This window comes from Salmo salar, chromosome ssa10, assembly GCF_905237065.1.
Source record: "Salmo salar chromosome ssa10, Ssal_v3.1, whole genome shotgun sequence".
NCBI lineage: Eukaryota > Metazoa > Chordata > Actinopteri > Salmoniformes > Salmonidae > Salmo > Salmo salar.
Window position 1 is genome coordinate 60677200 of NC_059451.1, and position 26446 is coordinate 60703645.

Consider the following 26446-nt stretch of genomic DNA (forward strand, 5'->3'; position numbering starts at 1 on the left):
TATAGTTGTTACCATTGCCAAGACAAGCAGACAGTTGCTGACATGTTTTATTTCTGCTTAGGCCTTAATGAAATCAATTCCTCTTCTCTCTGGGAATGTAAAGTGGTCCTCCAACCGGCACACTATTCCCTACATAGGGCTCTGGTCAAAAGTAGTGCACTATGGTGCTTTGAAGGACGGCACAGCCATTGAAAAACATAATATCAACATTGGCCATTTGCACATAAAACAGTCAGACAGTACAAAACCTTTCAGTAGAGAATCGATTAATCTGGTTTAGTTGTCTCTATGGGCCAAGCCTGTTGAAGGAAATAAAATGCCACAAACCCAATATTTGTTGTTCAAAGTCACTCACACACAGATACCATATACTGTATGATCCTGTGTCTGGTTCCACACAGACAGGGAGAGCACACAGTATTTGCATCTTATCCTCGTCCCAGTTCTTCTGTAGTTGACATCACAGGGGCTAACAGAGACATTTATATTGCCCTTTAAATATTTGACATGACTTGAAGTGTAGGTAGGCGCCATCAATAAAATGTCACGGGAACACGTTTGATCAGAACACCAGTCCCATGGGCTGCAGAGATCATGTGATAAAAAATAAAAAGTGTCTCCTGTCCTGACAAACATAACTTCTCTCCACATCAGACAATTCTGTCCAGTTCCTTTGTGTTCATACGATGGACCAGGCCACAGCGACGGGGGCCCATAAGGATCTAAACAGAGACGAGTAACTCAAGAGGAGAGCAGGGGTGGAGGTGGTGACCCTTCTGCTCTAGATGAAGGCATGACCCAATCCATACTGATCTAAACCCTCCCCCACCATTTGTATTTATTCTCCATTTCACTCACACCTCTTCCCCTACTCAGTTTCTATCAACACGTCTCGCTCGCCTACTTATTCTCTGCCCCCTCCTCTCCCTCAGTCTCTCAGGAGTCGGACCCGTTGCTGCTCTCCTGGCTGACCTCTATCTGTAGCGAGGGCAGGTTGTCAAGCCGACTCCTCTTCATCTTGTGGGTCTGCTGTTGCTTCTGTTTGATCAAGGCCCCCCACACCTTCTGCAGTGCAGAGTCGTTCTCCTTCTCAACGTCTTCCCCTCCCCGCCCCCCAACCTGGAGCTGGTTGATACCCAACCCGCTCCATGACTGGGAGGCTTCCGCTCGGGAACCTCACCCTTATAGGAGGAGGGGCCGAGCCTGCTCCACAGACGACCTGGAGACGGAGGGGGTTCAATATTAAAGCACTTCTTTCTTTCAGTGACTTTTCAACAAACCTACTGCATTATTGACTAATAGCAGTATATGGACATGTGCGTTTTTCTTCCTTATTTACTTGATTTCCTGTCTTTGGACGAATCAGGGTAGAGGCCGCGGGTGTCTTGTTTGACCACGCCCAGTCGCCTGTGCACATCTGTGATCGGCTCTCGGGGAGGGGATGAGTCTCGGGAGGCGACGGGAGAGGTGGAGTGTTGTCTCTCAGAAGAGTACGGCCTCTTCCCTAACCGCTGCCTCACGTCTACACAACCCAGAACAGAACATGGTTAAATACAACATACACAGTGTCCGGGAACAAGATTACATTGATAGTTATTTTTATTGATGCATTACTTCAGTTTATTTTTGTAAATAATTGAACACGTTTCTTATTAAAACTGCATTGTTGGTTAAGGGCTTGCAATTCAGCATTTCACTGTAAGGTCTACACCTGTTGTATTCGGCACATGTGACAAATAACAATTGATTAGATTTGATTGACTTTGTAGAGTGGTGGACAACTGACCCGTCTTTCCAATGCTGGCCACAGGGTGGCGATGTTTGTGCTGGGATAGGCCACGTCTGTTCTCCTCTAATAGCTGCCTCACGTCCATCACTTTCTCCACCACACTGCTTTTGGTCTCACCCACCGATCCTCCACCAATCCTGTTCCGGATGCCACTACCCCCCGAGCCGCTGTCACTCCGAACAGCAGAGTGTCTGAAAAACACAGACAAATGTTTTCCCTGTGTTTACCAACATTAAAAAGGTCCACATTCTACACACGCACAGACAGACACAGACTGTAGGCTCGAGGTTGGTCATGGCCTTGTCAGAATACATGGTCACCCACCACCCACTGACCGTATAGTCTTGAGGTTGGTCTCGACCTCGTCTGCGTACATGGTCATCTTCATGCTCTTCTTGGGAGAGGGGGTGGAGATCATCTTGAGCTCCAAGTCATAGTCCATCTCGTCTGAGTCCGACAAGACCGAGGGGGAAGAGGGTCTGCCAAAACGACTGCACAGGGCCACCACTGGGCCCCCCACCCTCACCCTCCCTCTTTCCCCCTTCTCCTTGTACTCCACCACCCTGTCGTCTGAGTCCATGTCTTCTTCCTCATCCTCTTCTTCCTCTATTGGTTCTTCTGGCAGGTTGATCAGGTCAGCTGGGGGGGGAATGAAGGAGAGAGGGGGGGGGGGGGGGAAGTCAGATTAACACAGGGGTGGTCCCGTGTGGCTCAGTTGGTAGAGCATGGTGTTTGCAACGCCAGGGTTGGATTCCCACGGGGGACCAGTACGGGGGGGAAAAAAATAAAAAATGTATGAAATGTATGCATTCACTACTGTAAGTCGCTCTGGATAAGAGCATCTGCTAAATGACTAAAATGTAAAACACAGGGGATCTGTAAATTAACATTTGTGTGCGCGCGCTGTCACCCAAGTATATTTAGGGTGACGTGTGAGTGTTTTCCCCAGGGTTGGTGTTTGTAGAGCAGTGTGTGTGTTTATGTGTTCTTACCAGAGTGTCTGTGTTTGTAGGGCGGTGTGTCCCCCATGCTGTCCCCTATGAGGGGTTTCTTGCTCTTGCTCACAATTCTGCGTGTGTGATACCGTCTCTTCCTGCAGAAGGTGACAGACATTAGCAACAATAAACATACTCATCCTATACTTCACACAGTACAGTCTATACATCACCTAGTACCCACCCTATACCTTCAACATCTAACCACATCCCCTTAACCTTCTAGTCCAGGGGTATTCAAATCTTTCCCTACAGGGTCCAGAGTACTGCTGGGTTTCTGTTCTACCTGATAATTAATTGAACACACCTGGTGTCCCAGGTTTAAATCAGTCTCTGATTAGAGGGAAGAATGAATAAAAGCAGTGGAACTGGCTACCAGGTCCAGTTATACATTTGTGGATTCTAGACTAACCAGCATGTCTTTGTGATAGAAGGGGGTCAAAAAGGAAAATAAACTGAAGAGAAGTAGGGAAAATGAGTGAGGGGAGAATAAAAGGCAAAGAGAATGACTTCTGTTGCATTCAAGCAGCGCATGACTAACAAATGTTCAGGGATGCAAACGTGTGAGGTTCTTTCTTCTTCACTGAAAACATGCAAAACAAATCCCTGCTTGGGGGAAATGCAGGTTTTATCTAATTAAACAAAGAATATGATCTACATGATCAGTCTCTGTGTGTAAAATAGTGGTTAATGTGAACCTAACTCACAGCTAAAACGTGTAAAGAAAGCAATCCAAAGTCATGTTGCCTAGACTTTACTGCAAATGACACTCAAGTCTTGAGAAAAAAAACAATACACTAATATTGAGGTTATAATAGAACGTTTGTGACCACAAATATCTAAATATTGCACTTGGGGAAAAGGCTACATGTATGCAAAAATAACGTTCACTGAGTAAAACATTTAATAATCCCTTCACTCATACCAAAAAGTTAAACACAACAAAAACAGTATCTTTGGGCTACACTGCACGGTATTACATTGAACACTTTGCCTGTGGACATCTGTTCTACAATGTGCCAGCAGAGCATGATACCCTTTCTTGGCATAATTTCTCTCTTTTAGGCAGAGAGTACACCTGGCATACCCCTTTTTATCCACTATATTGAAGTGAAAGTGTGTGGTCTTCCTTTCACCTCTATAGTGGCATCCAGTTTAACTTCTTTGGGATAGGTGGCAGTATTTTCACGGCCGGATAAAAAAAATGTACCCGATTTAATCTGGTTGCTACTCCTGCCCAGAAACTAGAATATGCATATAATTAGTAGATTTGGATAGAAAACACTCTAAAGTTTCTAAAACTGTTTGAATGGTGTCTGTGAGTATAACAGAACTCATATGGCAGGCCATAACCTGAGAAGATTCCATACAGGAAGTGCCCTGTCTGACAATTTGTTGTCCTTCTGTTACATCTCTATCAAAAATACAGCATCTGTGCTGTAATGTGACATTTTCTAAGGCTTCCATTGGCTCTCTAAAGCCGCCAGAAAGTGGAATGGGGTGTCTGCTGTCTCTGGGCGAAAAACAGGAGAATTTGTAAGTGGTCAGCCTGGGGACAGTGACACTGGAGATACGCGTTCACGAGACTGCTCCATTTTTTTCTTTCAGCCTTTGAATGAATACAACGTTGCCCGGTTGGAATATTATCACTATTTTACGAAAAGAAAATAGCATAAAAATTGATTTTAAACAGCATTTGACATGCTTCGAAGTACAGTAATGAAATATTTTGACATTTTTGATCACGAAATGCGCTCGCGCTCACCCTTCGGATAGTGACCTGAACGCATGAACAAAACGGAGCTATTTGAATATAACTATGGATTATTTGGAACCAAAACAACATGTTGTTGAAGTAGAAGTCCTGGGAAAGCATTCTGACAAAGAACAGCAAAGGTAATCCAATTTTTCTAATAGTAATTCTGAGTTTAGGTTGTCCCAAACTTGGTGGGTGTCAAAATAGCTAGCCGTGATGGCCGGGCTATGTACTCAGAATATTGCAAAATGTGCTTTCGCCGAAAAGCTATTTTAAAATCTGACACCGCGATTGCATAAAGGAGTTCTGTATCTATAATTCTTTAAATAATTGTTATGTATTTTGTGAATGTTAATCATGAGTAATTTAGTAAATTCACCGGAAGTTTGCGGTGGGTATGCTAGTTCTGAACATCACATGCTAATGTAAAAAGCTGATTTTTGATACAAATATGAACTTGATTGAACAAAACATGCATGTATTGTATAACAATGTCCTAGGAGTGTCATCTGATGAAGATCAAAGGTTAGTGCTGCATTTAGCTGTGGTTTGGGTTTATGTGACATATATGCTTGCTTGGAAAACGGCTGTGTGATTATTTGTGTCTATGTACTCTCCTAAGATAATCTAATGTTTTGCTTTCGCTGTAAAGCATTTTTGAAATCGGACAATGTGGTTAGATAACGAGAGTCTTATCTTTAAAATGGTGTAAAATAGTTGATTGTTTGAGAAAATTGAATTGTGGTATTTTAGTTGGTTTTGTATTTCGCGCCGTGCGATGCCATTGGCTAGGGGTTCCGCAGGCGGAACGGGGTTCCGCTAGCAGAACGTCTGTCCTCAACAGGTTAAGCCAGGCCCAGCTCCAGCTACACTTGACCCATGAATCCACTTGTTTAACGAGCAATGCCTAATTTTTCACCCAATTGACTCATTCTGAAGATTAAACCACATACTGTAGAGAGAAAACAGTTTGTTAGCTAGTCAACATTTCAGACTGCCAGGGTCCAGTAAGCAACTAATTATAACTTAAGGAACGGCAATGAGTCATATACCAGTTAATACTATAGCGAATTGGTTAGGTTTAAATTTATTTTTTGAACCCTGTTTTCTCCCCAATTTCGTGGTATCCAATTGGTAGTTAGTCGTCTCATCGCTTTAACTCCCGTACGGACTCGGGAGATGCAAAGGTCGAGAGCCGTGCGTCCTCCGAAACACAACCCAACCAAGCCACACTGCTTCTTGACACAATGCCCACTTAACCTGGAAGCCAGCCGCACCAATGTGTTGGAGGAAACACCGTGCACTGCAACCGGCCCACCACAGGAGTCGCTAGTGCGTGAAGGGACAAGGACATCCCTGCCGGCCAAACCCTCCCCTAACCCAGACAACGCTGGGCCAATTGTGCACCACCCCATGGGTCTCCGTCGTGGCCGGCTGCGACAGAGCCTTGACTCGAACCAGGATCTCTAGTGGCACAGCTAGCACTGAGATGCAGTGCCTTAGACCACTGCGCCACTCGGGAGGTTAGGTTACTAACGTTAGCTCATCTGATGTTGTAACGCTAGCTAGCTAGCTAGCTAGCTGTCAGACTTCATTAGACTGCTAATTTTCAAACAAACTCAATTATTGATCAGCTAAAGTTGGCTAATGTTCCTCAACATTTCTCTAGCTAGCTAACGGAGAATACTTCATGCTAACAAAAGTTGTTCCACCACACTTTCTCCCTCGCCTCAATTTTCCAAATGCCAGTTCTTCAGTTACAGCTCATGAAGTATGGTTCATCACCTTCTCACCCCGAGCTATGTGGTCTGACCTCTCACCTACCTCTTCGTCATCTTTCAGGGAAGCTCTGCTGTAACTGGCAAACTGCCTTTGCACCCTACTGCTGTCTTTCCAGAGCACGCACTGATTCTGTAACTAGCAAATTGGTTGTCTCTTCAGTCGCGTGCTGCATTCTGTTATGTGAATGATTGGCTGAGCCTCGCTTACAAACGTGCATCACTCGTTCGCTTACAGCCGCGCATCACTCATTCGCTTACAGCCAGTAGTGATCCAATGCGACCCCCCCGCCAAACGTTTCATCGGATCTACACGATTCACGTAGGTCACCTATTTTGGATTTAAAACGGCAAAATTCAGCCGAAAGGTGACTAGTTTGCATCCCTGAATGTAGAACCTTTTTTTTCCTGATAGAGGGAAAGTGCAGACAAAGAAAAAGTTAGATGGTGTCAGGAAATATTGAGCAAAAAGACAAAAAGGAGGACAATGTACAACAGTGTAGCAGCATATCAGCTCCAGTCAGCCATGGTGGTGATGAGGGTCTGACTGTCTGGTGGCGGCTGCCATGATGGCTTAGCACACCACTATCGCCATGGAGACGCACCACAGGGTCATCCGGTGCGCCTATCCAGCATGTATGAATGAACGTTGAAGGACGGAAGTAGGTGTGTGTGGTTACCAGGAGTTGCTGAGGATGCCCCTCATGCCTCCGTAGTTGGGGTTGCCGTACTTCATGTAATATCGGCTCTTCCTCGTAGCACCCAGCTCCTTCTTATCATCTGAACACAGTGAGAGATGCATTGTACCAGAATCCTAATCTTACCTTCAGATGTCAAATTCTTAAGAAGAAACTAATACTTGTGACTTATGATAGTTGCTAAATAAATGTTGCTAGCTTGGTGTCCGAAGCCTTCGTTTGTGGTGTGTATACATCTTGTGAGCGTGTCTGTACAGTACCAGTCAAAGGTTTGGACACACCTACTCATTCAAGGATGAGTCTTTATTTGTAAGATGTTCTACAATGTAGAATAATAGTGAAGACACTATTAAATAACACATAAGGGATCATTTAGTAACAAAAAAACGAGTGTTAATCAAAATATATTTTACATCTGAGATTCTTCAAAGTAGCCACCCTTTGCATTGATGACAGCTTTGCACACTCTTGGCATTCTCTCAACCAGCTTCACCTGGAATGCTTTTCCAACAGTCTAACTTCTCTAGGGCCAGTGGGACGATTTCGTCCCACCAACGTAACAGCCAGTGGAATCCCGTGGCGCGTTATTCAAATACCTTAGAAACGCTATTACTTCAATTTCTCAAACATATGACTATTTTACACCATTTTAAAGAAGACTCGTTAATCTAACCACACTGTCCGATTTCAAAAAGGCTTTACAACGAAAGCAAAACATTAAATTATGTCAGCAGAGTACCCAGCCAGAAATAATCAGACACCCATTTTTCAAGCTAGCATATAATGTCACATAAACCCAAACCACAGCTAAATGCAGCACTAACCTTTGATGATCTTCATCAGATGACAATCTTAGGACATTATGTTATACAATACATGCATGTTTTGTTCAATCAAGTTCATATTTATATCAAACCCCAGCTTTTTACATTAGCATGTGACGTTCAGAACTCGCATACCCCCCGCAATCACGATAAACATTCACAAAAAACAATTATTTTAAGAATTATAGATACAGAACTCCTCTATGCACTCGCTATGTCCGATTTTAAAATAGCTTTTCGGTGAAAGCACATTTTGCGATATTCTAAGTAGATAGCTAGCCCTGTGATGCCGGGCTATTTAGACACCCACCAAGTTTAGCCCTCACCAAAGTCAGATTTACTATAAGAAAAATGTGATTACCTTTGCTGTTCTTCGTCAGAATGCACTCCCAGGACTTCTACTTCAATAACAAATGTTGGTTTGGTTCAAAAGTAATCCATAGTTGTATCCAAATAGCGGCGCTTTGTTCGTGCGTTCAAGACACTATCCGAAAGGGTAAAGAAGGGTGACTCGCCCGACGCGTTTCGTGACAAAAAAATTCTAAATATTCCATTACCGTACTTCGAAGCATGTCAACCGCTGTTTAAAATCCATTTTTATGCCATTTTTCTCGTAAAAAAGCGATAATATTCCGACCGGGAATCTGTGTTTTAGTACAAAGAGAGAGAAAATAAAAACATGGGGTCGCCTCGTGCACGCGCCTCAGTCTCATTGTCCTCTGATAGACCACTTACCAAAGGCGCTAATGTTTTTCAGCCAGGGGCTGGAATTACATCATTCAGCTTTTTCCCGGGTTCTGAGAGCCTATGGGAGCCGTAGGAAGTGTCACGTTACAGCAAAGATCCTCAGTTTTCAATAAAGAGAGTCAAGAAGAACAAGAACTTGTCAGACAGGCCACTTCCTGTAAGGAATCTCAGGTTTTTGCCTGCCATATGAGTTCTGTTATACTCACAGACACCATTCAAACAGTTTTAGAAACTTTAGGGTGTTTTCTATGCAAAGCCAATAATTATATGCATATTCTAGTTTCTGGGCAGTAGTAATAACCAGATTAAAATCGGGTATGTTTTTTATCCGGCCGTGTAAATACTGCCCCCTAGCCCTAACAGGTTAAGGAGTTCCCACATATGCTGAGCACTTGTTGGCTGCTTTTCCTTCACTCTACAGTCCAACTCAGCCCAAACCATCTCAAATGTGTTGAAGTCGGGTGATTGTGGAAGCCAGGTTATCTGATGCAGCACTGCATCACTCTCCTTGTTCAAATAGCGCTTATACAGCCTGAAGGTGTGTTGGGTCATTATCGGGTTGAAAAACAAATGATAGTGGGACTAAGCGCAAACCAGATGGGATGGCATATTGCTGCAGAATGCTTTGATAGCCATGCTGGTTAAGTGTGCTTTGAATTCTAAATAAATCACTGACAGTGTCACCAGCAAAGATCTCAAATTTGGACTCATCAGACCAAAGGACAGATTTCCACTGGTCTAATGTCCATTGTTCGTGTTTCTTGGCCCAAGCAAGTCTCTTACTATTATTGGTGTACTTCAGTTTCTTTGCAGCAATTCGACAATGAAGGCCTGATTCACGCAGTCTCCTCTGAACAGTTGATGTTGAGATGTCTGTTACTTTAACTCTGAAGCATTTATTTGGGCTGCAATCTGAGGTGCAATTAACTTATCCTCTGCAGCAGAGGTAACTCTGGGACTTCCATTCCTGTGGCAGTCCTCATGAGAGCCAGTTTCATCATTGCGCTTGATGGTTTTTGCAACTGTACTTGAAGAAACTTTCCAGATCGACCGACCTTCATGTCAAAGTATTTATGGACTGTTGTTTCTCTTTGCTTATTTGAACTGTTCTTGCCACAATATGGACCTGGTCTTTTACCAAATAGGGCTATCTTCTGTATACCACCCCTAACTTGTCACAACACAGCTGATTGGCTCAAACTCATTAAAGAAAGAAATGACACAAATTAATTTTAAACAAGGCACATCTGTTAATTGAAATGCATTCCAGGTGACTACCTCATGAAGCTGGTTGAGAGAATGCCAAGATTGTACAAAGCTGTCATCAAGGCAAAAGATGGCTACTTTGAAAAATAAAAATAAAGAAAAACCCTTGAATGAGTAGGTGTGTCCAAACATTTGACTGGTACTGTATGTATGCATGTATGCGAGCAAGCAAGCATCTCACCGTGAGTGGCCAACCTCAGGAAGAGTCTGTTGCCCTTGAAGGGTTTGGTGGCTGGACGTAGGTCATTCCGGAGCAGTGACTCATTATCTGCCTGGGACAGCAAGTCCACCTGAAACACACAGGAAAATAACATGCAGCATTTCCATACAAACACAGGTTACTAACATGCAATCGTTTCCACAGAAAACAGTCTCGCATGCCGTTTTACCTGGGTGGTCGCAGGTTCTGTTTTCTTCTCAGTCTCTCCCTCGCTGGCTTTCCCCTCACGGTTCTCTTTTTGCTCCTCCTCCACCTCTCCATCATCGTCGGAACCTGATTTCCCTGGAGCTGAGACAGAATGGCAGGCAAATTTCAGTGACAAAACACATCAAGTACATGCTTCATACAACTGACCACACAAGCACCACAACGCAGATCTGACCATTAACACAGAATTACCCACTATATCTGATCATAAAACAAAAACACTGAACATTGGAACAAGGACACACACACACTGGACAATACATGAAGCGCACACACGCGGCGAACAGTACACTCACACTTGCTCTCCTGGGTGGGATCACCAAGTTCTTTGGTGTCATCGGTCTCTTTGGTAACCACCTCTGGGTCAGGCACGTGGCTGATGTTGATCAGAGCCCGGGTGGAAGTGACATCATCCAGCCACACCACGTTACCTAGGAAACAATATTTAATGACATGTTAAAACAAACCATTTATTGTCAGTTGCCGCTGTGTGTTACTCACAGGAGGTATCGTCGATCCACTCAATGTGTGCTGGAGGGTACTCCTTAAAGTAGCCAAACACATCCTGGGTGCTCATATCATCCACACCCGCCACGTGCAACGCCTCCAGACGCAAGTTAGGGATGGCTGAGAAAGGGAGAGTGTATTCAGAGTGTGCATAGGTGTGAAAGTGATAAAAAAAGCCAGCTAAGTCTTTTTGCGTGTACTTTTCTTCCTTTTGTCTCCATCCAGCACTGTGTGCATATACCTTTCTTCATGGTGTCTCTGTCTAGCACCACAGTCTGGGCTAGGTTGGCCTCTGCACAGAAGTGAAACCTTTCTGTGCTCTTCTCCGTCCTCTCAATCACCTCCTAGAAACACAAAGTCAAAGGCAAAATGCGTTATGGCAGTTAAAGTTTGACTGTTGGTTTAGCCTCATGTTTCAATGATGGAACTAGTATTCATGCAAATGTTTGCCAGATCACTTTCAGGTGTGGTTATGTAACAAGTACTGAAATTCATGTTGCATAAATAAACAAATCAGAATAGTTCCATGCCTGATATTGGTGTATATTCCTTTTGTTGTAGTACGTGCCCTTTTAATGTTGCACACTTCCTTCTGCATTCCCCCATATAAAACGTAATCTGCCCTGTTATCTCATCCCTGTCTACTGTACCCATGTGGAAGAGGTAGGTTACTGTCAAATTGTCTCATAAATCATAATCAATCCTATGTTAAGACACGTATAAAATGAGTTTATATGGTCACTGACAGGGCATTATAAAATGGTCTCCCACCATTGTGATATGTATGCATTTGTCATTTATTAACTTTTTATCTTGTAATGTGTCCCTACTGTACATGTTAGCTAGCTACTGTAGGTTATATTAAAACGGTTATTGATCTGTGTCAAGAGATATTTTATCACTGCAGATACTTTTTTTCTCTTGAAGACATTCTCAGTTTCATTTAGAATGTTTATGAATATCCACACTGAACATGGATTTCCACATGTGGTGGAGGAATAACATGCTGCTAGCTAGCTAACATGCTGCTAGCTAGCATGCATCTGTTGTTGCTACACCGTATTCAAAAGATTAGCCAGCTGGCTAGACTATGGCTGGTTCAGGAGCAGCATTTTTCATAAGGATTTAGGGGGAAAAAATGTTTGCCCATAGAAATAGAAAGAATATGATTTAGCTCTGGTAATATGGGTAGTCTAACTAGGCTGGACATTTTTAAACACCGCTTTTTTCTGATAAGAACTAGTTCATTGCATCTGCCGTGGAGCCCAGTTTGTGTGTAGATGAGGATTTTTTTTTAAATCCATTTTAGAATAAGGCTGTAACATAACAAAATGTGGAATAAGTCAAGGGGTCTGAATACTTTCCGAATGCACTGCATGTCTGCATAACGAGGAAGTAGGGAAAAAAATGGCTACTTCCATTTCTGGTCTAGCCATTGATGACAGCAGAGTACGCTGTCCAACCTTATGTCATTAGAAAGATGCTAACCAAATTCCCATAATCGAGCAATCTAAACATTAATACATTTGAACTCATGGCTGTCAAAGATTGTGTGACACCTTCATATTATGGTATTCCAGTGAAAGAAGAACTTACATATTTAGGCATATCCATTACTAAGGATCTGAAGTCTAGAGGCTTAATATATTTTAACCCTCATAAAAAAAAAACAGAAGCAGCTAAATCAAGGGCTACAGAGGGACTTATCTTTAAAGGAAGAGACCTTCAGCCTTGGTTAATAGGAATCTCTAGACTAACATATGCCCCTCTATCTTTATGGTAAAATAAGCAAGGAGATAGACCAGATGCTTTTCAACTTTCTGTGGAGAAACCGTACCCATTACATTAGGAAAACTGTTGTAATGAACATTTATGAGAATGGTGGGCAAAATTTTCTGGACTTTATTATCTTAAATAATACTTTTAAGATCAATTGGATAAAACAATTCCTAAGAAGACCCACTTCTATGTGGAATTTTATTCCTCATCATGTCTTCTCTACTTTTGGTGGCCTTAACGTCATGTTGGTTTGCAATTATAATATTGACAAAGTTCCAGTGAAACCTCCTGCTTTTCATCGGCAGGTTCTCTCGTCATGGTCCTTAATTTCTAAGCATAATTTTGCTCCACACAGATATCTATGGAATAACCGGGATATATTGTATAAAAATCTTTGTTCTTAGAATATTGGTTTCTAAATATCCTATTGGTGAGCCAACTGGTAAATGCAGAGGTTTTTTTTACTTAGTTATAAGGAATTCTTATCACTTTACAAGGTCCCTGTAACACCTAAAGATTTTGCAATTGTTTTAGATGCCATTCCCTCGGGTGTTGCTTTATTATTCAGGAACGTGTCAAAACCTGACCCTCAGGACCTGCCTACGATTAACCCCGTTGACTCATCAGTAGGAAAGATTTGTTTCTCTTTTGGGCCATTCAACAGAGCGATACGGACCTTGTTTCAGAAGGATGTCGCATCTATCTATACCTTATTGGAATGGATTTATTGATAATATCGGTTGGGAAAAAGGTTGTATGTTGCCACACACATAACTACATGTTAACAAAATTAAGGAAGTTTCCTTTAAAATTATTATCCTGCCAACCACTATATGAAGAAGTTTAAGGAAAACGTCAACTGAAATTGTTCCTTTTGTAATGACCACCCAGAAAGTGTTGCATCTTTTTTGGCATTGTGTTCATGTAAGGAATCTGTGTCAAGACATCAATAGATTTATAATAGTACATATTTAAAGACTTTACACTATTGTGGCGAGATGTACTGCTTGGATTCTTTACCTACGATAGAAATAAGCAGAAACATGTAATTAACTTCATTATTCTTTTGGCCAAATTTCATATTCACAAATGTAAATAAAAAAAATAATTACCTTAAACTGAACTCTATTTTAAGACAATTAAATACTCCAACAAAAAAGCTGTTAGAATGCTAAGTGTGTGTGTGTGTGTGTGTGTGTGTGTATGTCCCTTGTAATGTGATATTGTACCCCCTAGCCGCGCCCCACCCCTATCCCCCCTAGACCAATTGTCCATTGTATATTATTTATACACACACACAACACACACACACACACACACTTGTGTTCCCACATGTACTTCCTGTAGTCCGACATAAAATCTAAATATTGAGATATTTGGCGAAATATACCAGCATGACTCTCCATATGAAACAATGGGGGGGGGCCAGGGTTCCAAGGGCAAAAAGCATTTTAGGGCTAGCATTTGTTGACAGCGGAGTACGCTGCCCAGCCTTACGAAATTAGAAAGAGGAGATTTTCATAATTAAAATGGTGTCGTCCTTTCTTAAACAAGCCACACAAAGCTGGTTATAATTTCAGTTTTATCCTCCAGAAAAGATAATTGTTCTATGGTTAAACTCAAATATACTGATTAATAAAACATTTTTTTAAATTGTACTATATTTATTAAATTATGAATGGAGGAGTTGTCACATAAGCAGCATTGAAAATGTATGGGAATATCTGCTCAATCCAAACTTACAACCAACTGATTGCAGCACTACCACAAAAATGGAGGCGGCAAGTAGAAAAGGGAGAAGGTAGGGAACTTGTTTGCCTGACATGTATTAAAGACACAAGTTGGCTGAAAGGAACTGGCATAAATAGAAACGTATACCAGTTTCATTGGAGAACGAAAATGTTGACAGCTCTGCAATACAGGTTGCAAAATAAATGTGAAGATATTTTTGATGTACCGATTCCATGGCACATGGTTTATGAACTGGTACAAAATAAAAAGAAATTGACTGTCTTTAAAAAGTTTGGAAAATTCCAGAAAATTGTGTCATGGCTTTAGAAGCATCTGATAAGCTAATTGAGTCAATTGGAGGTGTACCTGTGGATGCATTTCAAGGCCTACCTTCAATCAAAAGAAATCAGCCAAGACCTCAGAAGAAAAATTGGGGAACTCCACAAGTCTGGTTCATCCTTGGGAGCAAATTCCAAAACGCCTGAAGGTACCACGTTCATCTGTACAAACAATAGTACGCAAGTATAAACACCATGGGACCACGCAGCCGTCATACCGCTCAGGAAGGAGATGCATTCTGTCTCTCAGAGATGAATGTACTTTGGTGTGAAAAGTGCAAATCAATACCAGAACAACAAAGGACATTGTGAAGATGCTGGAGGAAACAGGTGCAAAAGTATCTGTATCCACAGTAAAACGAGTCCTGTATCAACATAACCTGAGGCTGCTCAGCAAGGAAGAAGCCACTGCTCCAAAACCGCCATAAAAAAGCCAGACTACGGATTGCAACTGCACATAGGGACAAAGATCGTACTTTTTGGAGAAATGTCCTCTGGTCTGATGAAACAAAAAAAGAACTGTTTGACAATAATGACCATCGTTATGTTTGGAGGAAAAAGGGGGAGGCTTGCAAGCCAAACAACACCATCCCAACCGTGAAGCACAGGGATGGCAGAATCATGTTGTGGGGGTGCTTTGCTGCAGGAGGGACTAGTGCACTTCACAAAATAGATGGCATCATGAGGATGGAAAATTATGTGGATATATTGAAGCAACATCTCAAGACATCAGTCAGGAAGTTCAAGCTTGGTCGCAAACGGGTCTTCCAAATGGATAACAACCCCAAGCATACTTCCAAAGTTGTGGCAAAATGGCTTAACCTGTTATGGCTAGGGGGCAGTATTTTCACAGCCGGATAAAAAACGTACCCGATTTAATCTGATTATTACTCCTGCCCAGAAACTAGAATATGCATATAATTATTAGCTTTGGATAGAAAACACTCCAAAGTTTCTAAAACTGTTTGAATGGTGTCTGAGTATAACAGAACTCATTTGGCAGGCCAAAACCTGAGAAGATTCCATGCAGGAAGTGGCCTGTCTGACAAGATGCGTTTCATCTGGGCTCTTTTTATTGAAGATTTAGGATCTTTGCAATAACGTGACACTTCCTACGGCTCCCATAGGCTCTCAGAGCCCGGGAAAAAGCTGAAGGATATCGAGGCAGGTTCTGGCTGAAACACATTATCGCGTTTGGCAAGTGGCCGCTCAGAGTACTGTGGGCTTAGGCACGTGCCCGAGTCGACCGAATGCTTTATTTTCTTTCCTCCGTTTACCTAAATGCAGATTCCCGGTCGGAATATTATCGCTTTTTTACGAGAAAAATGGCATAAAAATTGATTTTAAACAGCAGTTGACATGCTTCGAAGTACGGTAATGGAATATTTAGAATTTTTTTGTCGCGAATTGCGCCATGCTCGTCACCCTTATTTACCCTTTCGGATAGTGTCTTGAACGCACGAACAAAACGCCGCTGTTTGGATATAACTGTATCTATAATTCTTAAAATAATTGTTGTTTTTTGTGAACGTTTATCGTGAGTAATTTAGTAAATTCACCGGAAGTGTTCGGTGGGAATGCTAGTTCTGAACGTCACATGCTAATGTAAAAAGCTGGTTTTTGATATAAATATGAACTTGATTGAACAAAACATGCATGTATTGTATAACATAATGTCCTAGGAGTGTCATCTGATGAAGATCAAAGGTTAGTGCTGCATTTAGCTGTGGTTTTGTTTTTTGTGACATTATATGCTAGCTTGAAAAATGGGTGTCTAATTATTTCTGGCTGGGTACTCTGCTGACAATCTAATGTTTTGCTTTCGCTGTAAAGCCTTTTTGAAATCGGACAGTGTGGTTCGATAAAGGAGAGTCTTGTCTTTAAAAAGCTGTAAAATAGTCATATGTTTGAAAAATTGAAGTTATTGGATTTGAGGAATTTGTAATTCGCGCCACGCCTGTCATTGGATATTGGAGCAGGTGTTCCGCTAGCGGAACGTCAAGATGTAAGAGGTTTTTAACTTTCTGAACATTCGAGACGTGTAGTCCACTTGTCATTCCAATCTCCTTTGCATTAGCGTAGCCTCTTCTGTAGCTTGTCAACTATGTGTCTGTCTATCCCTGTTCTCTCCCCTCTGCACAGGCCATACAAACGCTTCACACCGCGTGGCCGCTGCCACTCTAACTTGGTGGTCCCAGCGCGCACGACCCACGTGGAGTTCCAGGTCTCCGGCAGCCTCTGGAACTGCCGGTCTGCGGCCAACAAGGCAGAGTTCATCTCAGCCTATGCTACCCTCCAGTCCCTCGACTTCTTGGCGCTGACGGAAACATGGTTACCACAGATAACACTGCTACTCCTACTGCTCTCTCCTCGTCTGCCCACGTGTTCTCGCATACCTGAGAGCATCTGGCCAGCGGGGTAGTGGCACTGGAATCCTCATCTCTCCCAAGTGGACATTCTCTCTTTCTCCCCTGACCCATCTGTCTATCTCCTCCTTTGAATTCCATGCTGTCACAGTTACCAGCCCTTTCAAGCTTAACATCATTATCATTTATCGCCCTCCAGGTTCCCTTGGAGAGTTCATCAATGAGCTTGACGCCTTGATAAGTTCCTTTCCTGAGGATGGCTCAACTCTCACAGTTCTGGGTGACTTTAACCTCCCCACGTCTACCTTTGACTCATTCCTCTCTGCCTCCTTTCCACTCCTCTCCTCTTTTGACCTCACCCTCTCACCTTCCCCCCCCTACTCACAAGGCAGGCAATACGCTTGCCCTCATCTTTACTAGATGCTGTTGTTCAACTAATCTCATTGCAACTCCCCTCCAAGTCTTCGACCACTACCCTGTATCCTTTTCCCTCTCGCTCTCCTCCAACACTTCTCACTCTGCCCCTACTCGGATGGTATTGCGCCGTCGCAACCTTCGCTCTCTCTCCTCTTCCATCCTATCATCTCTTCCCTCTGCTCAAATCTTCTCCAACCCATCTCCTGATTCTGCCTCCTCAACCCTCCTCTCCTCCCCTTCTGCATCCTTTGACTCTCTATGTCCCCTATCCTCCAGGCCGGCTCAGTCCTCCCCTCCTGCTCCGTGGCGCGACGACTCATTGCGAGCTCACAGAACAGGGCTCCGGGCAGCCGAGCGGAAATGGAGGAAAACTCGCCTCCCTGCGGACCTGGCATCCTTTCACTCCCTCCTCTCTACATTTTCCTCTTCCGTTTCTGCTGCTAAAGCCACTTTCTACCACTCTAAATTCCAAGCATCTGCCTCTAACCCTAGGAAGCTCTTTGCCACCTTCTCCTCCCTCCTGAATCCTCCTCCCCCTCCCCCCTCTGCGGATGACTTCGTCAACCATTTTGAAAAGAAGGTCGACGACATCCGATCCTCGTTTGTTAAGTCAAACGACACCGCTGGTCCTGCTCACACTGCCCTACCCTGTGCTTTGACCTCTTTCTCCCCCCTCTCTCCAGATGAAATCTCACGTCTTGTGACGGCCGGCTGCCCAACAACCTGCCCGCTTGACCCTATCCCCTCCTCTTCTCCAGACCATTTCCGGAGACCTTCTCCCTTACCTCACCTCGCTCATCAACTAATCCTTGACCGCTGGCTACGTCCCTTCCGTCTTCAAGAGAGCAAGAGTTGCACCCCTTCTGAAAAAACCTACACTCGATCCCTCCGATGTCAACAACTACAGACCAGTATCCCTTCTTTCTTTTCTCTCCAAAACTCTTGAATGTGCCGTCCTTGGCCAGCTCTCTTGCTATCTCTCTCAGAATGACCTTCTTGATCCAAATCAGTCAGGTTTCAAGACTGGTCATTCAACTGAGACTGCTCTTCTCTGTGTAACGGAGGATCTCCACACTGCTAGAGCACGGCCCACGCTTGAATTGAGTCCTACCTGACAGGTCGCTCCTACCAAGTGGCGTGGCGAGAATCTGTCTCCGCACCACGTGCTCTCACCACTGGTGTCCCCCAGGGCTCTGTTCTAGGCCCTCTCCTATTCTCGCTATACACCAAGTCACTTGGCTCTGTCATATCCTCACATGGTCTCTCATATCATTGCTATGCAGACGACACTCAATTAATCTTCTCCTTTCCCCCTTCTGATAAGCAGGTGGCGAATCGCATCTCTGCATGTCTGGCAGACATATCAGTGTGGATGACGGATCACCACCTCAAGCTGAACCCTGGCAAGACGGAACTGCTTTTCCTCCCGGGGAAGGACTGCCCGTGCCATGATCTCGCCATCACGGTTGACAACTCCATTGTGTCCTCCTCCCAGAGTGCTAAGAACCTTGGCGTGACCCTGGCCAACACCCTGTCGTTCTCCACTAACATCAAGGCGGTGACCCGATCCTGTAGGTTCATGCTCTACAACATTAGCAGAGTACGACCCTGCCTCACACAGGAAGCGGCGCAGGTCCTAATCCAGGCACTTGTCATCTCCCGTCTGGATTACTGCAACTCGCTGTTGGCTGGGCTCCCTGCCTGTGCCATTAAACCCCTATAACTCGTCCAGAACGCCGCAGCCCGTCTGGTGTTCAACCTTCCCAAGTTCTCTCACGTCACCCCGCTCCTCAGCTCTCTCCACTGGCTTCCAGTTGAAGCTCGCATCCGCTACAAGACCATGGTGCTTGCCTACGGAGCCGTGAGGGGAACGGCACCTCCGTACCTTCAGGCTCTGATCAGTCCCTACACCCAAACGAGGGCACTGCGCTCATCCACCTCTGGCCTGCTGGCCCCCCTACTTCTGAGGAAGCACAGGAATACCTGGGATAGGATAAAGTAATCCTTCTACCCCCCCCCCCCCCCTAAAAGATTTAGATGCACTATTGTAAAGTGGTTGTTCCACTGGATATCATAAGGTGAATGCACCAATTTGTAAGTCGCTCTGGATAAGAGCATCTGCTAAATGACTTAAATGTAAATGCAAGGAAGCCTACAAACCTGACTCAGTTACACCAGCTCTGTCAGGAGGAATGGGCCAAAATTCACCCAACTTATTGTGGGAGGCTACCTGAAACGTTTGACCCAAGTTAAACAATTTAAAGGCAATGCTACGAAATACTAATTGAGTGTGTAAACCTCTGGCCCACTGGGAATGTGATGAAAGAAATAAAAGCTGAAATAAATCATTCTCTCTAGTATTATGCTGACATTTCACATTCTTAAAATGAAGTGGTGATCCTAACTGACCTAAGACAGGACATTTTTACTATAATTAAATGTCAGGAATTGTGAAAAACGGAGTTCAAATGTATTTGGCTAAGGTGTATGTAAACTTCCGACTTCAACTGTATATGGGGCATACAATCTCAGCTCTGTAGATTTTGCTGCGAAGAGACAGAATCAATAGATCATTTATTCTGGTATTGCCCCTATGTAGATTGTTTCTAGTCACAGGAATGGTAAAACAATACAAATCACAACACTCACTTAAAAATAAAAACAGACATACCTATATCTCCACCTATAGGAAACAATGGGACGACCTCAGAATTCCATGAGTACATTTTAACTATCAGCAATTGTTCACAGCATTGTATGCTGCCCAAACGTACAGTATTAGAAATAATATGTTCTCCCGATTAAAATGGTGTAGAGCTTCAAAGCATCAGAATACATACATTGAGATACAGACATGTCCCCATTTCCCCAAAACAATGGCTGTATGAAAGTTCTAAGAGCAGTCTTATTTAACAAGCATATGATTTATCTACCACCATTTGCCTTTTTGTAGTTTGTAGTCTAGCGGTTAAGGGCATTAACCAAAAGGTGGCAGGTTCGAACCCCCGAGCCGACTAGGTGAAAAATCTGTCAATGTACCATTGAGCAAGGCACTTAACCCGAATTGCTCTTGTAAGTCGCTGTGGACGAGAGAGTCTGCTAAATGACAAGAATGTTATACGTAAACTAGGCCTCTCTGTGAAAGTGTGGCAATAACTTATCAACGTTGGATTATTCAGATCTACTCCTCTGATGACATGGCAGGCAGCACACTCCTGAAAACGAACTGCTCCGTAAGGCAAAGGCTCTTTTGATACCTACCAGATTTATAATGACGTAGAAATAGTATGGCGTTTTCGGTTAATGTCAGTTTCATTGTTATGCTATACATTTTTATTTTAAGGTTGTAAGTGATCACCTTCACTATAAAATGTTATATTTTGCAATTCTGAGTAATTACTACTTTAGTAAAAATATACACTTTATTCAGTATTACTGCAATTGCTAAATAATTCCAATAGACTGCAACATAAGATCTCGAATGAAATTTCAGAGATTAGATTCTCCCTGGATACACCACTCCCCTCACAGGCAAACTCAGCGGAAGTTTTCCCCATCCATTTCCACACTGCTAATGCAAGACACAGTATTTACTGATTGTTAACTCGAAATGACACAACGACAAGGTTCCAGTTTAACAAAGTTTACTATACTGTATGAACACACTACAAGGTAGCCATTACACTCACGGCTAGGTCCATCCACTAACTAACTTCCTGCGCAGCCGCACTCTTGACTGAGTGATAGCCCCGTAATAACAGAAATATAGGGATACTTAAAACATGAACTTAACACTGATTACTTTGTAATATGATGATTCATGTTTATTACTACCCGTTTTTATATTATACTTGATTACTATAACGATTATCAATAATCCTGAACATTAATTCAGTCACCCCTGGTCAACAAAAACGTATTTTCCTAGTACATTCATCAACCAGCCGCTCTGCCTTCTCGCACAAGTAGCCAACTCAACAAGCCCCGCCAAAAGCTTGTACCATCAACGGCAGCGAGCACTCTTCCTTCTCGCTCAAACGAGGGGCATGTTGAGGTAAATTTGTTAACCACTTCTTGGCTGGCTGTGGAAGATGTACGTGTATTTTATATTCAGACGCTGTTCATTCGCACGGTCACGAGATATTAAGATGATTTCATAATGCATGTATATGTAACAGTATAGCTTCCTTCCCTCTCCTCGACCCCACTTGGGCTCGAACCAGGGACCCTCTGCACACATCTACAACTGCCTCCCACGAAGCAGCGTTACCCATCGCTCCACAAAAGCTGCAGCCCTTGCAGAGCAAGGGGAACAACTACTTCAAGGTCTCAGAGCGAGTGACGTCACCGATTGAAACGCTATTGGTTTGTTAATCAAGTGTTCTGCCTTGCAATAATAAATATCATAAAATAACTAAACAGCAAAATGCTTAGCTTGGATTTAAAATATGTTTTTTAAAAAAATGCTATTTAGTAATATAAATGGTATTAACTAACATAACATTTCTAGAAGTGTTCTAGGCTACCCTAGAATTAGGGTTAAGGCTAAAATAGGTTATACCTAAGGTTAGGTTTAGGGTTTTTAAGGCAAAAAAAAAAGTGGTTTTATAGCGTGGTTTTATAGCGCCTGTGGCCTTCTGCGGGTACTACATACCTCATTAAACAACACTTGCTAGGCTCAATCTGAGGTAGCAACTATGAGCAAGCTAGACCTATCCATTTGGTTTGAAGCTCAGTGACCCTGCACATCATTGTTCAATTAGACGCCTGCTAATAAACAGATTTGACGCATATCAAATTACCATGCAGCCATTTAGAAACAAATCGTCAAGAAAATATAAAGGCTATTCTTAATTAAAAAATATATTCTGGCTGTTTAAAAAAAATCTGCCACATCTTGAAAAAGAGGACAGGGACATGCGTTTTGTTTAGGTTTTTACACATTTTCTGAGAAGAAAAGAAATATGGTTACCCATGACCAGAAAATGTTTAACATTTGATGCATCCCTAGCATCGTGAGTCACCGCAACGTGTAACCAGGCGAACAGTGAGCTCACTCATGACGTAGCCGTAACCTTGTTAATAATAAGTTACCAGGGGTAAGCCGTCAAGGTTAACGCTGGCAGGTTACATTGCTCACAATAGCAATGCAGGTATTGTGACGTAAAACAATAAGCTGGGAATAGAACGTTCAGAAGGAGAGTTGGTGCCACCGTTGTCAAATAGAACTAATAGGAGCTGGCAGGGTGAAAAATGCCCTAAAATGAGACGTTTTTCACGATTACTTCAAAAACTACCAATCAACTAAGATGCGTTTTCAAATACCCATACTTACATAATGTATACTACATACTTAATTGAGTATATACACTACTAGTTCATTTTTCGTACACTAAACGAACGGTATCGTTTCAGTTGATGTTACTATGCAACCTATTGCTAGCATAACAAATGGCTAGCTAAACATTTTACGATTTCGGGTGTGTTCGTAAATTCAATCTGGAGTGCCAGAGTGCGCTCTGGGCATTCGTAAATCCAGAGCGTTGCCAGATTGTCCATTCATAAATTCTGAGCGTTCGATGTATTAGTAGCCAACTAACTAACATACCGGTACATATTGCTGTAATGCTATGCGGTTCATAAGGATAGCATAGCTAACAAATTGTCAGGCAACATAACAAGTAACATAATGACTTTTCAAATAAGTTACTTCATTAAATTGTTCAACATTTGTCATAATTAGTTAAAGCAATTAATTTGTATCCACTCTCGTCGGACCTCGACTGCATATTTTCCACCATTTTCTTCAAATCTGAAAATGTGCATTATGAGCCCTAAAAGATCAGAAATAGTGGTTGTGTTTCAAACTCTTAAAAGACACACCCTATCCCCCCAGCCCTCAAATTAAGTGGACACTACTGATGACGCCTGAGGAGTATACACTTGCAGGGCAAGGGGCGAGGAAGGAATGATTTTTTAAATGGACCACTCTTGCCCGGAAATTCATCACTCGTTCAGCCCACAACTAGTTGTTTTCAGCCACCGGTAGCTTGTGGGTGCTTTATATGCGCCACAGTCAATTATGATTACATGTTTACTTATATTCATAATGATAGTTAATGTACACCTACTGTATGATAGCTAGCAAATTAATTAGCTAACTAACGTTAGCCTGCCTAGCTACTTCTGAAGGAAAATTGTCAGTTTTACTTACACTTGTATGTTGACTCCATATTGACGTTCAAGTTAAGTTTTGGCGGACTTCTCTTAGCATATGTACAATCATTGCGAATTGAATTATGGGGCGTTTAAGGCCCCGAAGTGAACATAATTGTACACTTGCGAACTCCATTGAAAACGAGGGCTGAAGGTTTAAATTGCAAACTTCCCTTGCTTGGCTAATCATTTTGACAAACTACAAATATGGCCGCAGGGATTCACACAAGGGCATAGGGCCGTCTATTTTGAGTTTGAAACGTAGCCAGTTTCCACTGCATGATTATTTCGTATTTTGGCAAATTTAGTACAACATCCAGGAACTTTTGACATACTTACTATAACCAATAAGCATACTATATACTCAATTCACAAATAGTATGGTTAGTGCAGTCAGTAGGAATATTGGAACACAGCTCTAGATTTTACCTGAAACAAAGCATTGTTAAAAATGTATTGTCCAGCCTAAAATTGGCAACATTTTGAAAACGAGGACACAAGTTTTGTTTACAATTTCTTAAGGGGGGGAAGAAAAAAAAATGGGGTAGAACATGTTTCATTTTTGATGGTTTGGCGCCAGCCATCTCTTGTACCGTGGGTCACTACAACCTGTACCTAGGCAAAACAGTGATATCTCTCACCAACTACCCTTAACCTTGTTAATATTAAGTTACCTGAGGTAAGCCTTCAAGGTCTGCGCGGGTAATTATCATTGCTAACAATAGCGAAGCTGGCATTTTAACGTAGAACAATGAGCTGGGAAAAGAAAATCCTGAAAATGAGAAGGTGCCCAATAGAGCTAACAGCTGGCAGGGTGAAAAATGACCTAAAAATAATGCCTGTTTATATTACTATACGGTAACATTATGAAACTGGGCTCCGTGGTGGATGCAATAAACTCGTTTTTAATCAGAAAATGTGTCCAGCCTAGTTTGTCATAAAATATGTCAAGTTAACGTTAGTTTGCTAACGCTAAAAAAAAAAGGAAAAAAAGTGGCTAACGTTAACTCCTTGGCCATCTTGCTACAGTAGCTCACTGAGTTCCTCCAATAACCAGACACTATTCGCAGGCCCAGAAGGTACGCGAACCCGCGGTCTTGTAAAGTAGGCTTCACTCACCGGCAACAGTTCATTCAAGGACCGGTTAACAGGGATGTCCTCTGCCTCGAGTTCGCCGTCCTCCACCTCCATCGGTTCAAATTCGCGGGCATCTCGGTCTGAATCCGATTCTGAGCAGTCTGGCTTTACCGAAACCCGTAGGCTGCGTACTGCGGCCATGATACAAGCAATCGGTCCGAAACAGGAACTAATGTCCCGTTTACACCGTGACGTACTTTATTACGCCGTACGTCATCTTCACGGAGTCTTGTAGCAAAGATTTTTTTTTATTAACCCTGTGAGTGTAGCGTTATTAACGCAAGATTGAGTTATTCTTCGGTGAGGTTTATCTGCGGTTGGCATTCAACTTTATGGTGCATTACTTGCCTAGTTAAATAAATAAATAGTATTACCGCCACCTACTGTACTCAGTGTGCGGAGACCGTCCCTCGTCAGATATGACATTTATTTTGGGAGATTGTAAAATATATTTTAATTCAAGACAGGATAAATATATTGTTTCAGGTGATAATAAACATGTTTTATTTAGTTACTTTTTCCTCAACTTTTTAGCAAGTCAAGCTAGCTTGCACTGCAGAGCAACTAGCGCGCTAAAAGCAAATATATTTTTTAACTAACCCAAGATAGACCACATCCTGTCGTTTCCAATGGGAGGCAAGTGAGCCGAGTAAATGGGATCAAGTGTGGAGATGTGTTTTTCAAAGTCGCATTTATTGGTCTATCAGATGTCAGTCAGATGGCTTAGTTACGTAAATAAATCGTCATCATTCAAATGAGATGCAGATGTTGGACTGGACTGAGATTTGGAGAAGAGGGAATGCAATGCTTTTCCAACAGTGTTGAAGGAGTTCCTGCATATGCTTAGCACTTGTTGGCTGCTTTTCCATCACTCTGCGGTCCAACTCAACCCAAACCATCTCAATTGGGTTGAGGTCGAGTGATTGTGTAGGCCAGGTCATCTGATACAGCACTCCATCACTCTTCTTCTTGGTCAAATTGCCCTTACGCAGCCTGGAGATGTCCTGTCCTATTGAAAAACAAATGATAGTGGGACTAAGCGCAAACCAGATGAGATGGCGTAACGCTGCAGAATGCTGTGGTAGCCATGCTTGTTAAGTGTGCCTTGAATTGTAAATAAATCAATGACAGTGTCACCAGCAAAGCACCGCCACACCATCACACCTCCTACTCCATGCTTCATGGTGGGAACCACAGATGTGGAGATCATCCGTTCACCTACTCTGCGTCTCACAAAGACATGGCAGTTGGAACCTAAAATCTCAAATTTGGACTCATCAGACCAAAGGACAGATTTCCACCGGTCTAAAGTAATCTTCTTATTGGTGTCCTTTAGCCTTTAGTAGTGGTTTCTTTGCAGCAATTCGACCATGAAGGCCTGATTCATGCAGTCTCCTCTGAACACTTGATTTTGAGATATGTCTGTTACTTGAACTCTGTGAAGCATTTATTTGGGCTGCAATTTCGGAGGCTGGTAACTCTAATGAACGGCAGCAGAGGCAGTGGCGATTTTAGCAAATCTTGGTGGGGCAACAAACAAAAAAATGTGGGATGCATGCCAGCAAAGCCACTACACAACACAACACTAAACAATACATTAATTGCACTATAACGGTGACAAACGGTGCCCAAAATTGTTAGGGCCTACATAAAGCTGTCCCAACAGCAGAGTCCC

General features: G+C 42.8%; 1 protein-coding gene across 1 annotated transcript; it reads right to left on the minus strand.

Moving 5' to 3' along the window:
- Nucleotides 1–31: 31 nt before the first annotated feature.
- LOC106560678 (nuclear cap-binding protein subunit 3) lies at nucleotides 32–25008 on the minus strand. The gene is given in 13 exon segments (XM_014123785.2): nucleotides 32–1148; nucleotides 1151–1219; nucleotides 1340–1522; nucleotides 1787–1980; nucleotides 2125–2428; nucleotides 2782–2882; nucleotides 6999–7098; nucleotides 10035–10143; nucleotides 10243–10361; nucleotides 10577–10711; nucleotides 10782–10907; nucleotides 11029–11131; nucleotides 24754–25008. Coding segments are annotated over 13 exon segments (1914 nt in total). The 5' UTR covers nucleotides 24913–25008; the 3' UTR covers nucleotides 32–936.
- Between the last annotated feature and the right edge of the window lie 1438 nt (nucleotides 25009–26446).